This window comes from Ruditapes philippinarum, unplaced genomic scaffold, assembly GCF_026571515.1.
Source record: "Ruditapes philippinarum isolate M1 unplaced genomic scaffold, ASM2657151v2 ctg170_1_1_1_1, whole genome shotgun sequence".
Classification (NCBI taxonomy): domain Eukaryota; kingdom Metazoa; phylum Mollusca; class Bivalvia; order Venerida; family Veneridae; genus Ruditapes; species Ruditapes philippinarum.
This window is the reverse complement of record NW_026858297.1, coordinates 149029-167290: the sequence shown is the minus strand read 5'-3', so window position 1 is coordinate 167290 and position 18262 is coordinate 149029. Positions and strand designations below refer to the sequence as shown.

The window sequence follows — 18262 nt, the reverse complement described above, 5'->3', positions numbered from 1 at the left end:
ATCCCATGCTTAAACATCTTTTATTATACAATCTAAAAATAGCTGAAATCCCATTGGTTCAAACAGTAGTCAATACAAAAAGTAAAAATTATATTCACTTATTGTGATCATATTCACTGGCTGATTGGAATTTTCCTGATCTAAAATTAGAATCAGGCTTAGATTCAAAGACCATACAGCATTATAAGACTATTAAAAATTGTTGAATTTTGTTCTTTATGCAAATTATTTACAGTCCACAATAATATATGTAGTTTAAAAGTTACACTGCAATGATAAATTCATTGATAACTTTTTCAATATTTGGCTTCACTTTTTGTTTTTGTGTGTGTCTTTTTTTTCTTCTTTTTTCTTTAATCTTAGACTGATAATAAAACAATTACTGACTAATGATCCATTGAATATGTATTTGTATAATATGACATTTTGGCAATTTGTATCACATCATATTCAATGGCTCACTTGTCAATAATTGTAAAATATTTATAAGGCAATATATTAACAATATATGTTGCACATGTCTATGAGATATTTAGCCAATATTGAAAAAGGATAAACCACTAAAAGGATGGCCCCATCAGAAATTTGGGAAAAAAGAAACAAAAATAATTCAGTTAAACAGGCAACTATCATAGTATTGCAAGCAATGTATAAGTAGAACCTGAAAGCAATATTTTGAATGGCCATTGGCCATTCAATTATGCCATTGAAATATGACATGATAAACCTTATTAATAAATCTTTTGAGTGCTTAGTTTGCCTGTATTAAAGTAATGTGTTAAGTTTCCCTGCCTCAAGGAAGGAAATTATGTTTATGCAACAGATTATCAAAAGATTTAATTTTCTCAGGATGAATATATGATTCAACTTTTCTCTTATTTAAGTAAATTTGATGGAAAAGTTTTTTTAAAGTGATCTCAGGAAACAGTTATTAGAAACGGACAGACAGATGGACTGACACACACTCTGAGTGTAAATCTTTAATCATCGCTGGTTGTAACCATAATATAACATTTTTAAAAGCAAAATTCTTAAACTTAAAAGGAAATAACTCTTGAAATAAAGTTGCTAGACTTATGAAAACTGTCATACATGTTGCAAGTGCAAAGAAAAATTATCTTAAGTTTAAAGTAGATATCATTTATAGTTACAAAGAAAAAAGTAAAAAAAATAACAATTTTCAAATGTACCATTTATAGTAACAAATAAAGAAATTATTTTAACTTTACCAAATGTTGTTACTCTAAAGAAATCATGACATAGTCACATCAGAACCATTGATGTCTGAACTTTAGAGAATTCATGACATAGTCACATCAGAACAATATATTTCAACTTTAGAGAGATCATGGCATAGTCACATAAGAACAAAATGTCTTAACTTCAGACAGTTCATAACATAGTAAGATTAGAACCAAATATATTAACTTTTGAGAGTTTATGACATAGTCACATCAGAACAAAATATTTTAACTATAAAGAGATAATCACACAGTCACATCAGAACCAAATGTCGTAACTTTAGAAGGTTATGACATAGTCACATCAGAACCAAACATTTTAATTTTATAGAGTTCATGACATAGTCACATCAGAACTAAATGTCTTAACTTTATAGAATTTATGATATAGTCACATTAGAACCAAATGTCTGAACTTTATAGAGATCATGACATAGTCACATCAGAACCAAATGTCATTACCTTAGAGAGTTCATGGCATAGTCATATCAGAACCAAATGTCTTAACTTTAGAGAGTTCATAGCATAGTCACATCAGAACCAAATGTCTTAATTTAAGAGAGTTCATGACATAGTCACATCAGAACCAAATGTCTGAACTTTATAGAGATCATGACATAGTCACATCAGAACCAAATGTCTTAACTTCATTGAGTTTATGATAAAGTCACATCAGAACTAAATGTCTTAACTTAAGAGAGTTCATGGCATAGTCACATCAGAACCAAATAATATAACTTTAGAGAGTTCATGACATAGACACATTAGAACCAAATATTTTAACTTTAGAGAGTTCATGACATAGTCACATTAGAACCAAATAATTTTACTTAAGAGAGATCATGACATAGGCACATCAGAACCAAATATCTTAACTTCAGAGAGTTCATGACATAGTCACATTAGAACCAAATGTCTTAATATAAGAGAGTTTATGACATCGGAACATCAGAACAAAATGTCTTTACTTCAGAGAGATCATGACATAGTCACATCAGAACCAAATATTTTTAACTTTAGAGAGTTCATGATATAGTCACATTAGAATCAAATGTCTTAACTTCAGAGAGATCATGACATAGTCCCATCAGAACCAAATGTCTTAATTTTAGAGAGTTCATGACATAGTCATATCACAATCAAATATTTTAACTTTTGATAGATCATGACATAGTCACATCAAAACCAAATGTCTTAACTTTAGAAACTTTATGAAATAGTCACATCAGAATCAAATATTTTAACTTTAAAGAGTTCAGGACACAGTCACATTAGATCCAACTATTTTAACTTTAGGGAATTCATGACATAGGCACATCAGAATCAAATATTTCAATTTACAAAGTTCATGACAGAGTCACATCAGAAACAAATGGTTTTTTAGAGAGTTCATGGCATAGCTACATCAGAACCAAATATTTTAACTTAAGAGAGTTCATGGCATTGTCACATCAGAACAATTATTTTTACTTTAGAGAGATCATGACATAGTCACATCAGAACCAAATATCTTAACTTCAGAGAGTTCATGACATAGTCACATCAGAACCAAATATTTATCTTTAGAGAATTCATGACATAGTCACATTAGAACCAAATATCTTAATAATAGAAAGTTCATGACAAAGGAACATCAGAACCAAATGTCTTAACTTCAGAGAGCTCATGACATAGTCACATAAGAACCAAATATTTTTAACTTTAGAGAGTTCATGACATAGTCACATCAGAACCAAATATTTATCTTAAGAGAATTCATGACATTGTCACATTAGAACCAAATGTCTTAATATTAGAAAGTTCATGACAAAGGAACATCAGAACTAAATGTCTTAACTTCAGAGAGTTCATGACATAGTCACATCAGAACCAAATATTTTTAACTTTAGAGAGTTCATGACATAGTCACATTAGAACCAAATATTTTAACTTTAGAGAGTTCTCGGCATAGTCACGTCAGAACTAAATGTCTTAATTTCAGAGAGTTTATGATACGTGGGCATCTGGACCAAATATTTTAACTTTGGAGAGTTTTATTATTTATTATAAATTTCAAGTGAATATTTGATCTGATGTCAGAAATATTTAAAAACATGTTAAAATCTAAGAATGTTTTCTACGTCAAAATGGGGCATTATTTTGTCAATTGTCAATGAAGAGTTGTGGAACTTGGCCTGATGAATCCAAGTTTTGACCTATTTTAATTATACATTTCAAGTGTCTGTTCTGAATTCATAGACACTTAAGTCAGAGACGTAATTCTTAATTTTTTAAAGTGCACTAGAGTTCTGGAGAGTCACATTTTACATGAATAAAATTTGAATCAAACATAACCATTCAAAAAGTTTAAAACAGTAATAAACTTTGTTTTAAAATAATACTCAAAAATGAATAAGCCTGGAAAAAATAAATGCCACATACTTAGACAGTATCGATTATGAGGTTGTATAATGGGTGACTGATCATAATCCCATAATCCTGACCCTGTACATCTAAATGTTTTTTTTGTGGTTTTATCTGAGAACATATAGTCAGGCTTGCATGTTGATGTACATACAAGCTTGTTATCCTCGGTAACACAAACTTGTTCTCTAGCATTAACATCATCAAATAATTCCTCTTGGAAACAAGCACCCGCTGTAAACATAAAAATATACTCTTGATTTGAAAAAAGTCTTGTTTTCTAACATAAAGATACATTTTGAATAGAATTTTTTTCTCTTAAATTAGAATTTTCACATCATAAGCACAATTTTCCATAATCAAATTAGAGTCATTCCGGAAATGCAATGCACAATGTTAACATAAATTATGTATAATCACAATGTAATATAGGAAAAGTTATTATGATATATGATGAAATACTTTTCTACACTGGGTATGATTACAGAAACAAATACTCTCGACCCAAACAAACTTCCTTACAGACTCGAACTAACAACAGTTACTGTAAAGTCTATCACGTGATCATGTGACAACTATCATGATACCATGTGATAATTATCATGTTATCATGTGATAACTATCATGTGATCATGTGATGATTATCATGTAATCATGTGATAACTATCAAGTGATCATGTGATGATTATCATGTAATCATGTGATAACTATCAAGTGATCATGTGATGATTATCATGTAATCATGTGATAACTATCAAGTGATCATGTGATGATTATCATGTTATCATGTGATAACTATCATGTGATCATGTGATGATTATCATGTAATCATGTGATAACTATCAAGTGATCATGTGATAATTATCATGTTATCATGTGATAACTATCAAGTGATCATGTGATGATTATCATGTAATCATGTGATAAATATCAAGTGATCATGTGATGATTATCATGTAATCATGTGATAACTATCAAGTGATCATGTGATAACTATCGTGTGATCAAGTCATAACTATCATATGACTTTATAATAACTATCATGTGATCATGTGATAACTATCAAGTGACCATGTGATAACTAAGGCCAAAATTGATATCATACATCATACTAAGCTACATGAAATAAAGTAAAAATACCGGTATATATATCATACCTAATGTTATAACATATTTCTTATGTTTCTGTAAAATGACATCTGATATTACATCAAACATATCATTTAACACAGATCTGTTATACATAATAGTAATTGAACTCACCAACAAAATGTACCATATAGGTACAAGATGATTCAGTGTTATATTCATTGGCTGCTGTAATAGTTATCAGCTCCATTGTACCTATCTTATCAACAGAAGAACGAATGAGCGTTGGATTCACACTAGTGATGTTACCGCCAGTAACTGTAACATCTTCAGTATAGTTGTATGTTTTAGAATTTCTTGAAGTAACCACGAAAGTCTTTGAATCAGGACAAGTTAAAGTAGGTTTGTCATTACGATCTGTAAAATTATCAATGCATTGTTTGAAAACAATAAATTATTAATTTACAATGATTAACTTTGTTAAGGAGATTTTCGATCAGATGTTTTTAAGTCAAATCACAGTTCTTAATCAGTACAGGAGGTCAGGAAATGATGTGAAATTTATAATAAATACATTATACATGTAGAACTGTAATATACTAGTCACTTTAGAAATTATAATGCTCTATCTCTTGTCTTTTAACAAATAGATTGTATTTTTATTTTCATGTATTTACAAACTAGAATGAAGAAAGTTTTTCTTATCTATATTTGATGTACAAGTTTAACTTTGATTCAAACAAGAAAGATGTGTATACAATGCCACATGATGTAAGCTATATATTTTTCAGCCTATTTACAATAACTCTTTCCCTACTGGATGGTTATTTAAAAAAAGCTTGTTCTTCCTTGATAAAAACTGTAGTTTAAATATCTCCTAGGCAGAATATTTACTGAATTTTTCGTTAAAATTAAAATTGTTTAAATCAATAAAATATAGATAAATCAAGAAATGAATTCTGTCTTAAATTATAGATAAACTTTAAATGATAATACATACTTATGATATTGAATTGAACAGAACAAGTTTCTGTATTTCCTTCAAAATCTACAGCGGTGTATGTGACTGTAGTGTCGGTGATAATTCTGTCACCTGGCCTAATATTATCAGTCATGGTGATGGAAGCAAGGTTGAAGTTATCAGAGGCGGTAGGTGTGTTAAAGCTTACATTGTCAACAGCATCTACATACTTTGTATCCCCACAGCTGCCATTAAATGTTGGTTTAGTCGTGTCTGGAATATTACAAAATGAAAGTTTAACTATGACATGTTTATACAAGTTATACCATTTAGACAGAGAGAGTTAAACTTTCATACTTGAGAAAGTCTTCAATTTTCATGCAATTTTATCGTTTTCATTGCCTTCAAGGAATGTCCACTTACCAAGTTTTAAATAAATCTTGTAAGACTTTATCTGACTCTGCATATAGAAACCATCTCTGTTTTTAGTTTCAGAATAAAAGATTTAAATGCATTTTTTCCCTGTATACACATGTCTATTTTAATTAAATGACTGTTAGAGCAAGCCAATTTTGACCCAAGGAGCATATTAACTATGTAGTTGCCCACCTGAGGCAATGCTAAAACCCAAAAATAATCTTTATATTGTTTTGTTTTCCTATTGAAAACATATATTAAGTTAGACTCATTTTCATTCTAGGGGCATAATTTACATTACCATATGATCATTTATTTTCTATATTAATAAATGACATGATTATCGCATTATCCCTAGAAATATAAAATGTAAACTTTTGAGGACTTACCTGTACATTCTGGTAATTTTTCTACAAGATTGTTAGACCACACAGCATTATCATTAATATATTGACATTTATACTTGATGTCAGGAACAGTAAATCCATCTCTGTCACATGTGTAATAAAGTTCTGAGCCTATGTCATAATCATCAAACACCTGTTTTGAATCTCCTAGTGTGCCCGGGTCACTACACATTTTTACTGGATGGACAAATTTAAATTAATTTTAATAAGATAAGTTCTAAATGAATATGAAAATTCTTTGAACATTTACACAATTCATTATTTTTAACTTGTAACTTAAAAGCATCTGAAATAGTTTGTATGAACAATAAGTAACTAGGAAATGGAAATCACATTTATTGTTCATATTTCAATTAAATGATAAATTTTAAACAGTAAACTTATTCGCTAACTTTTAATAAGTACATGGTCAAACATTTTAAACTATAAAAGCATTTTTGTATAAAAAAATCTTTATTGGGCATAACTCATAGTCTACTGTACTCAACTCTAGATGTTATATTTATCTTATATAGTACAAATATATATAAATTGTGTCCTATCTAACACGGGTATGTTAAGAATAAGCACATACACAAGTAAGAAAAAAAAATGACCCAAAGATAATGTTTATACCTGCACAAGCAAGTGTACCAAAACTCCATCTACCATTGTCCTTACACTTGACTACATTATCACCTTCTTCATCACCTGATGATCCTATCACATCATAACCAAGTTCACAGTCAAATGTAAACTTTGAGTTGTTGGATAAATATGTTGTTGTAGAGGGTCCTACATCGTTTAAATATTTCCCACCAGTAGGCATTACTAACTTAGGATCACTGCAGTTTATTTCTATATCATAAAACAATAAGATTATCACTGCTAGTGTTAACTGAAGGAATGACTATATCAAAATATATGATTTCAAGCACCATTATCTCTATAATGTTCCCATGACCAAATGTTACATTATAGAAACATATACAAGTAGTATTCACCAAATGAATGAGTGGCTACGTGCTTAACATGTCCGACTTTTAAGTTATCTAAGAATTGCTGGTCACGTGGTTTCAAACCCGTCAGGGGTAAGCTGTTGTTTCCATAAGCAAGAAACTTTACATTCATTGCTTTGTACCGGTTTCTTCCAGGAACGGATTTGAAAGTGTTTCAATAAGCTTATAGCTTTCAACACAACCAAAACTAAAATGCATTACTATAAACAATACATATATACTACTTAGTCTTATCAAGTCATATCTGTTTGAATATGTTAAACATTGATATTAATTTGTCTTAAATGTTATAAAATTACCTGATAAATAAACAATTTACAATGTCATAAATTTTACCATCCTAACATAACAATATCTAGAGCTAAACCGTGTCGGGTATTTGCGCATGATATATTTCAATATTAAGTTATTTTCATTATTAGTAAGTAAAGTAAGTAAGTAACGACTTTATTTACTTGATTGAGTAACTGTGGTATGATTCTTATCAATTTATTCATTTAATTACAAAATTCTTATTTTGTATTGCTCAATTGTGAAAGTGTTATATTTAATATGCATTTTAATTAACTTCTTATTTATATATTCATGTTTAAGGTTTCTTTTTCTTTGTATACAGCAAGTAACGTATTTATGTTTTAAAATCAACGAAATCCAATCAGAAATATGTTCAATTTTGTGCATGCCATTTTTCAAGACGCTACTCGAAAGTTGGCAAAGTGTGGCGTTCTACCTTAAGGCTTCGTTTTCTTTTAAATTAATGATCATATGCCAGGAATTGTTAAGTACTGTAATCATTCTACCCTGTGACATTATCATACATGTATATCTATTGTTTACATTTCAATAATATGAGAAAACTGGGGCACAATCACACAGGAATGGGAATAAAAATTTTGGTAGATCTTAATAATGTTCTGACATGATTGTTTTAACTTTAATAGAAAACAAAAGATACTGTTTGGAAATGACAGTTTGATGTGTGAATTAATATTTTATATATAAAGCTTCAAATAATTTATAGTTATCTCATTTTACCTGGACACTTTGTGGTATCATCCCCAGCAAAACCTAGACCAGTATCCTTATCTTTATATATACAAACAGCATTTAATTCCTTCTTGTTTGCATCATCATTTGTAAGTTGACATGTTAATTTCAAACGGTCTCCAAACTTTACCTCTGTCTTATTATATACACCATTATGAGGTACTGCAGGTAATGCACACTTTCTTGCTGGAAAAATCATAAAATAACTATTTTAGAATGTATCAAATAAAGCAACTATCATGATGACTGTGCTAAGTGTATACTGAATCAATCCAGAAGCTTGGGGCAGAAATATTGACAGACTTTTTATCATCATTAAATATTGACAGATATTCTTTTCCTAAAATGGGCATATAGTCACAACTCAATTGAACTCTTTATTAACAGCTATTCTGTTCCTACGGTTAAACTCAATATTATCAGCTATTCTGTTCCTATGGTTGAATTCAATATTAACAGCTATATTCTGTTCGTATGACTGGACTCAATATCAACAGCTTGTTTTGTTCCGAAGGTTTTACTTAATATTAAGAGCTATTCTGTTCTTTTGGCTTAACTCAATATTATCAGCTATAATCTGTTCCTATGGTTGAACTCAATAATAACAGCTATATATAATCTGTTTTATGGGTAACTAATATCAACAGTTTTTTTTTCCTATTGTTTTTCTCTAATTATCAATAGCATTTGTTTTCTAATTGTCTCTACATTATCACTATTTTTTCCTATTGTTTTTTCTCTATTTTTAATATTCGTTCAAGGTTTACTCTATATTAACAGCTGTTCTGTTCCTATTGTTGTATTCTATATAAACACCTATTCTGTTTGTAAGGTTTCACTCAATATTAAAAGCTATTCTGTTCCTTAAGTTTAACTCAATATTAATAGCTATTCCGTTTCAACAGTTTAACTAAATATTATCAACTATTCTGTTCCTATGGTTGAATTCAATATAAACAGCTAGACTCTGTTCCTATGGCTGGACTCAATATCAACTGTTTTCAGCTTTTTTTGTTCCTAAGGTTTTACTCAATATTAAGAGCTATTCTGTTCCCTTGGTTTAACTCAATATTATCAGCTTTTCTGTTCCTATGTACCCAGTTGAACTCAATATTAACAGCTATATATATTTTGTTCCTATGGTTGAATTCAATATTAACAGCTATAATCTGTTCCTATGGCTAGACTCAATATCAACAGCTTTTTTGTTCCTATTGTTGTTCTCTATATTATCACTTTTGTTCCTACATTTGAACAAAAATTTAAACTATTTGTATTTTTTTGTTTTTTATTTTACAGCTTTTTCTTTTCCTAAGGGTTTTACACTCTTTTTAAAAAGCATTTTTCCAAAATTTTGTACTTATATTATCAGCATTCTTTTTTAGGTTGTACTCTAATTAACAGCTATTCTGTTTCTAAGAATGAACTCTATATAATCAGTTTTTCTGTTCTTAAGGTTGTACTCTATATTAGCAGCTGTTTTGTTCCTTTGGTTGTACTCTAAATCAACAGCTATTCTGTTCCAATTGTTGTACTCTATATTATCAGCTATTCTGTTGTAAAGGGTTTGTACTCATAAAAAGTTTTCTTTTTTCCTGGGTTTTACCTATTTACAGCTATTCGTTCCAAAGGGGGAATTCTAAATTAACAGCATTTTTCCTTTTTGTTGTTATCTATATTTAGCTATTCTTTTTTAAGGTTTTTACTCTATATTTTTCAGCTTTTTCGGGTTCCAAATTTTTGTACTTTATTATAACAGCTATTCTCTTCCTACTGTTGTACTTTATTATAACAGCTATTCTCTTCCTATTGTTGTTATCTATATTATCAGCTATTTTGTTTCTAAGGTTGTACTCTATATTAACAGCTATTCTGTTCCTATTGTTGTACTTTATTATAACAGCTATTATGTTCCTATTGTTGTACTTTCTATTAACAGCTATTCTGTTCGTAATGATGTACTTTATATTAACAACTATTGTGTTCCTAAGTTTGTACTCTATTCAAACAGCTACAGCTATTCTGTTCCTTTTGTTGTACTAGCTATTCTGTTAAAAACAAGCTGGGCCAATAGCAATGACAATTACACCTGTAACCTTATCTGTTTATTTAATCATTATATGTGATATTTAAAGTCAAACCAAGTCAAGGCGAAAACAAGGCAACATAAATTTTACAGCAGAACTTAAAGATATCAATAATAACTTACAAACAGTATACTCTCTATTAATTATGTCAAGTTATACTACAAAAGGTTGTAATTTCACTTTATTTCTAAATTCAAGTTTAAATCTGACCTTCACAAGTATGTAGTACATCCCAAGTTCCATCAGCAGTACATCTAGATACAGCTGAAGTGGAAGTTAAACCTGTCACCTGATATCCATCATTACACTGTAAGGTTACATCATCTTCAAAATGATAGTTATCCATCTTGGGTGAAAGATACTGTCCATTTTCCACCGCCACTAGTGCTGGGCATTGTTTAGCTGAAACAATTGTTTCACACATACAAAATAATGGTCCTACTTGCATGACAGAAAAACACAAACACTTTATAGAGCAGTATGATACCAACATGTAATGTATAAAAAATTATTCTAACACTCCTCCTGATTTTGTCACTTTATTCAAAGAAGAAAAAAACGGTATTAAATTACCAATAGACTACGTATACTTGGCTGGTATTTTTACTCCCTTGATAAGATAGATCATAAACAAAGCCTTTTAAGACAATAATAACGCTTTTTTACTGACATGTTCCGTTGTTACTATGTTTTCGTTTTCATATGATGCTAAAATAACATCTCACATACACTATTATAAATGCCATAGGTTTGATCCATATCAGTTATTGAAATTTATATAAGACAAATCGTAAACAGGGTATTCATGACATCATCCTATGTATGTAAGAATGACATGTGCGGGGTTTGAATAACGATGATTCAAGCACTGATGTAAACACAATACAATTCAGTCTGACACACAAATTTAAATTGTTAAACTTGATAAAATAATTCTTGAATAATAAAGTGAAACAGATTTTCATGTTATTTCTTTTGTTTAATAATCTTTATACTTTTGGGACAGTCGAGTGCAAAATAAAACAGCATTATGCGAAATTCAAAAGCAGAAATAATCTCCCCTTAATGATTTTACTTATACATTTTGTCTTATTAAAATTTCAATAATATCGGTTTTAGCGGTGTTTATCGGTTATTTGTTTGGAGTTTTGATCCGTAGGAATTGATCATTTTATGAACATAATATCAATGCATGTTTAAGTAATACCGGTAAATGAATTTAAGCATATAAAGTATCTATGCTAAATATAATCTAGCCTATTGCCAATGTCAATAAAGAACACAAGAATTTGTGTCTGAAATAATGTGAATACTTTGATTATTTTTTCATAATACCCACCAACACAAGTGTGGTCAATATAAAACACATCTCCAAATCGTAGTCCCGTCTCGCCTGCTGGAAGGTTGAATCCCTGGAAACCATTGCTCTGATAGAGCTCTTTACCGGTGGGACACTGACATTCATATGAGCCTTCTGTCTCTACACATGTATCACTACATCCTCCATTATCACTGTCACACTCTTTTATATCTGTAATTGAATGCATTATGCTGTTTAGAACATATAGTATCTCCTGAGAAAGTCACACTAATCTGTATGTTAGAAGGACAAAATCCACTTGCCGACTTAAGTTCAGGTCTACTTAAGTTATTTCTTGCATGTGGCATAGCATTAAGTAGGTGCTTAAGTTTAAATCAGATTGCCAAAAACCCATCTTGTACTTTTACATATCTTTTACATATGAAAAACAATTAAATCAACATTTTGCTTCCTTAGGGCTGACAAAAAAAACCCTACAGAACTGTACAATATAATCATAGAGCTCTGTTAAAGAATCCCACAAGTCTACATATATTACAATATAATAATTACTATGTAATGTGCATGTATAAAACGAAACAGCTCCATTTTAGCTCTTCTTAAAAATAATCTTACTTCTTGGTTATTAATTTCAGTGATACTTAAAAAGTTTTCTGATAAAATATTAAATGAAAATGAAAATTATGAGACAACAACCTCAACAACAACAACAACAACAACAAAAATATATATAAAGTAATATATTTAATAGGTCTTACATGAAAATACAAGTTAATTTATGAAAGCAAAGACTGTTATCACCACATAATGACGATGTTCTGAGTACACATTAATGATGAAAATATACAAAACAAATTTTATTTTCAAAGAATAACTAACTCTTCAAAACCATACAAACTCTACAAGCCTTTACACTATACCTTTGTTAACACAAACTTCTCATCATAATTAAGATAACTAACAAATGAGCATTTCATTTAAGTAATCATCTGAGTAGGTTGATATAATTTATCTTATTACATTGTTAAAATCAAATTTACCTAAATGAGTGTTTCAACAAAATAAATTCTAAATTGAAAGCTACTTATAAATACCTGAGTACAAAAATGTTTTATGAAGCTGCTCCCAGCACATTGATCACTAAGCATTAATGCTAAGTCATATTTTTTGTTACACATGGTATTCTTAGTATACGAGCATTTTTATATACATTATATATATCATCAATATATGTACTATAAAATATAAAATTAACCAAACTTTCGAACAAACAATTTGTACATGATACATCAGTAGAGAATAATAACAATTACCTGTACAGCTGAAATCATTCAATCTGGCAAATCCTGTTTTGCAGGGACATGTGTAGCCCCCTATATTATTGTGACATGTTGTTGATGCACTATTACACTGATTACTGCCATCATCACATTCATCTATGTCTGTAATAAATAATCATAATTATCAGTTTAACACCCTGTACTAGTAATAGTGATCATTATACATGTACCTATCAATGTCTTTGATAGAATCTGAAATAGATAGGTGGAAAGGGGAATAACTCTTATGGGAGAAAAAAGTGTAAATTACAGTATCCTTGTGACTTGTACAGGTAAAACTATCAATATATTTTATGTATATAATAAACTTTGAAACTAGTAACAATATTCGCTGATTGTGCCCCTTTATGTATAATATACTTGTATAATATCTGATATTAAAGTAAATGTTGGTTTAAGGATTTCTAAATTCAAAGAGATAAAGAAATCTGATGACCCTGCAAGTATATAGAATACATTGTATATGTTCTGATTTTTCAGAGATATCATAATAAAATAAGTTACTGTAAATACAAATACTGAAAAGGGGGCATAACTTTGTTAAATTTGTCAACATGCAATACAAAATTCTAAACTTAGCCTGCTTATCTTGTAGGTGACATTTCATTCCATTGAAAGTCAGATCTGGTCCCTGCAAGTGGACTGCAGGAAATCTCTCTCACCTACAGGTATACCATTATGTTCTTCTTTTAATCATTTATAATGGCAAGTGTCAAATAACACTTACTGTTATCATAGCCATATCAATATACATTTGTTAGGACAGACAGGAAGATGGAAAATTTAGTTTCTACTTGTCTGAGCACATGCACCGAATCAATTACATCTACATTGTATTCTATTTTTAATTCATCAATCCTTAATCTGCTATAACCAAACATGATCAATATTTGCCACCAATATAGAACCAGGCCAGTCTCTTCAATGTTGGTAGCTGTTCGTATTCTGACATTGTTATATAGTCTGACATTATTTTATTCTGACATTGTTATATTCTGACATTGTTGTATTCTGACATTGCTTTATTCTGACATTTTTATATTCTGACATTGTTGTATTCTGACATTATTTTATTCTGACATTGTTGTATTCTGACATTTTTGTATTCTGACATTATGATATTCTGACATTGTTATATTCTGACATTGTTTTATTCTGACATTTTTCTATTCTGACATTTTTGTATTCTGAAATTGTTGTTTTCTGACATTTCCACAACTCAAATTCAAAATTAAAAAAATTCTTTAAAGACTTACCTTCACAAGACAGAGTTTTATCAAATGTCCTGTTAGCCTGACAAGTAAGTGTAACAGTGCCAGTTGCTCCAGATTTGAACTTAAATCCTGTGTTACAACTTACAGGAAAAGTTTCTTCAAAATAGGTTGGTGAAGAAGGACCAGCCAGTGGTACATTAGAGTTTGCTATTTGAGGTACTGGACAGGTTTTTTCTAAAATATTAGAATTTTAAAAGATATTCTTGTATATGAATATGACTTTTTTGTATAAATTAAATATTTAGGGCATATATGTTATTGTTATATAAAGATATATTGGCAGAATGACAACTGTAAAACAACACTCATTATTTTATATATTCTGAGAAATTTGAAAAAAGAAAACATTTTAAAAGACAAAATGGATATCAAGAAGATCATTTTTGAGTTATTTGCCTTTGAACTTGAAAAGTTTACTAATTTCAAGGACAGATAATTCAAAATTTACATTATAACTGTAATCAGAAAAAATAGTGCCTCTTTTTTAATGGTTATTAGCACAATTATAGTGGGTTCATCTCTGTTAAATCAGCTCATAAAATATTTCTGTATACTGTAAAATATTAAAATGGGGAAAAAACTTTTTGGTTTAAAATGATATTATCATGTCAAAAAAACAACAACAATAGAAAACTAAAATTTTCTACATACTTTGACAAGTTGGTAGATTATTAACATGAGTCCATCCTTTAGAATTGCAATGTGATAACTCTGGTCCCAACAGTTCATATCCTTCATTACATGAGAATTTTACAACTGTATCAAAGTCAGCATTGTTGTTGGTAATATTACCTACTTCGATCTCAAATTTTCCATTAGCTAGCATATTTTCACTCAATGCTGAACAATTGGAGGCTGAAAATAGTTAATGTATTGGTTTTAATTTGATTTTTTGAAGTCTCACAAACTTATTTTTGTTATTATACAATAAAAAAAAAGATAACAAAGACAAGAAAACTACTGACATGAAACTTTTGATGTTATAACAAGTTAAAATCTTTATCCTCTAACAAATTAAATCGTTGACATTATAACATGATCTAATCTCTATCTTCTCACCCATGAAATATCTGATGTTATAACACGATAGCATATCTATCTTCTGACACATGAAATCTTTGATGTTATAACATGATAAAATCTATATCCTGTAACAAATGAAATCTTTGACGTTATAACATGATATAATCTCTATCTTCTCACACATGAAATCTTTGATGTTATAACATGATAAAATCTCTATCTTCTAACACATGAAATCTTTGATGTTATAACATGATAGAATCTCTATCTTCTAACACATGAAATCTTTGATGTTATAACATGATAAAATCTCTATCTTCTAACACATGAAATCTTTGATGTTATAACATGATAAAATCTCTATCTTCTAACACATGAAATCTTTGATGTTATAACACGATAAAATCTCTATCTTCTAACACATGAAATCTTTGATGTGATAACATGATAGAATTTCCATCTTTTAACATGTAAAATCTTATAATGGATATAATGGAATTTGGATAGTGACATCATATTTTGCACTCACATAAGAGTGTGAAGCTTCAACAATTCACTTAAGAAGTTTTGAAGATACCAACTTGCACACAAACACTTAACCAAAGTGTGACACCGGAACCAATTCCATGGTGAGTACAAAAGCTCTCGCTATTTTTGAAATACTCAAGCTAAAATTGCTCTCAGAAATATTCCTTACCCCTTATTGAAATTTTGTGATTATTGTAAAACAGTTATAATTGCCTGTATAATTTTAATAATTATACATGTATTATATATCATGTATATAAATCATATGAAATGTTATAAACAAGCATGCTACAAGGGATCAAATGATTACTCTGATATTTAAAATGATGATCTTATATATATATACAGTCCTCCATACTACTTATATGTATGTTAAAATAAACACTTAAACCTAAATAACTGTGATTTGAATAATAGGATTTTTAATAATACATAGCAACAATTATTATACATTCAAAAGAAAGAAAACTGTGACATTTTAAAAACAAAACTTTAAATAGTTAATACATTTACTTACACTTAGTACATGTTGGTACATTTTCCCAATTGCCATCCTCTCCACATGTAGCATTTATCTGCAGTGGGCTCTTTATAAATCCTTCATTACAGAAATATTTAGTAACTTTGTTGTATGTAACTCCAGTTACTGACTCAATTCCACCATTCTGAATCTTATCAGGGGGTCCACAGTAAATCTCTGCAAAAATTAGTTTCTCTCTTAAAATCATATTACACTTACAAGGCCTGTATTATCATGATAACTTATAATTAGTATTCAATTTTCATTTTTACCATTAAATATTTTCAAGTTTTCAAAATTAATTTAAATAAGCAACAATAGCACGCAACATAACAGATATCAGTATTAAAGCAATATAACATTTAACAAATCACCTGATATTTTATTTACCTTGACATTCAGGTATAGCACCTGGATTTTTACCATCTATTGTCCACATGCCGGGACCTTTCGGGCCTGTATAATATGTCGAGTCACAGTGTAGAGTCACTTTTTCAGAGTTACGGTATTTCTCCATGTGGAATTTATAACCAGTCGGACATTTAAGTTCAACATTTTCCTTGTAAAAGGTCTTGTTGGTGCTTTTCTCAGTTGCTTCGGATAAATCTAAATCTTCACAATCTAGAAACAAACGTTCAGTATCATGATTAATAAATTTTGTCAGCTTCAGTATACATGAGGCTCAAGTGGGCCTGTAACGTTTACCTTAAACAATGGACATTTTATCAGGATATATTAAGTTCCCTTTAGCCAGGAAAATTTTAATGGCTTTAGTAATTTTACAATACATATAATGTTGGTAGTGGTCTACTAGATAATGTTACATACATGTACCTAAGAATAAAAGAAAGGGGCATGCTGTGTCAGTGTACTTTAACTTTAAATGTGTGAGTCAAAGATGGGAAATCTGGAGCAATGTTACAAATTGCTGCTTGAGAGTCAAATTTAGTAAACTGTCATTACACTTCTTCATTGTTAATTGTATCTATAAACTATAATGACATTTTTGTGTCTTCAAAAATAAATGACAAAATTTTGACATGTTAAACGACTTTCAAGCTTAGAATGATATTGTTGAAACTGATTAAGTAAAATATGTAATGGATACAGTACGAGTTTTTTCTTCGAAAGTGTCTTCTTACAGACGTAAGAAGACAGTACGCTAGGATAAATTACAAATTGTTCCAGGCAAAGCAGAGGATAAATTGTTGTTCGTCCTAGCAAACTGCCTTCTTCACGTCTGTAGAAGACACTTTTGAAGAATCAAAGCACAGAAGGCTCTGAATTTGTTTGGGTCTCAGAATGTCAGAAAGGTGAAGGTTGTGAGATTATAAACCAATTTGTTTTTGTATAGTGCAACCAGTGCTTTCCAGCGTCTTAATTGTAGTTAATTGGCTTTAAGACTAATTGCAACACTGATATTCAATTCAATGTTTATTTGACTTAAACAATTTGAAAAAAAAGAGTTTCCTTCCTGGATTTGAACTCCAGACCCCTCGGCCACGGTGAAGTTATATGTAACAGGCCTGAAGAAAACCATATTTAAACCCTCGCTTAAAGTCACAATTAACATATGCACTTTCGCCTTCAATATATATTTTTGAAA

General features: G+C 29.7%; 1 protein-coding gene across 1 annotated transcript in view; it reads right to left on the bottom strand.

Moving 5' to 3' along the window:
* Nucleotides 1-18262, bottom strand: part of LOC132752704 (uncharacterized) — a 136171-nt gene that overhangs the window by 111991 nt on the left and 5918 nt on the right. The window contains exons 3-15 of the mRNA XM_060743068.1: nt 17047-17277; nt 16654-16833; nt 15237-15440; nt 14568-14759; nt 13285-13413; nt 11990-12181; nt 10861-11052; nt 8552-8749; nt 7134-7355; nt 6501-6695; nt 5734-5967; nt 4908-5150; nt 3663-3878 (exon numbers count right to left, since the gene is read on the bottom strand). Coding sequence (XP_060599051.1) covers nt 3663-3878; nt 4908-5150; nt 5734-5967; nt 6501-6695; nt 7134-7355; nt 8552-8749; nt 10861-11052; nt 11990-12181; nt 13285-13413; nt 14568-14759; nt 15237-15440; nt 16654-16833; nt 17047-17277 — 2628 coding nt within the window. The remainder of the gene's footprint in view (nt 1-3662; nt 3879-4907; nt 5151-5733; nt 5968-6500; nt 6696-7133; nt 7356-8551; nt 8750-10860; nt 11053-11989; nt 12182-13284; nt 13414-14567; nt 14760-15236; nt 15441-16653; nt 16834-17046; nt 17278-18262) is intronic.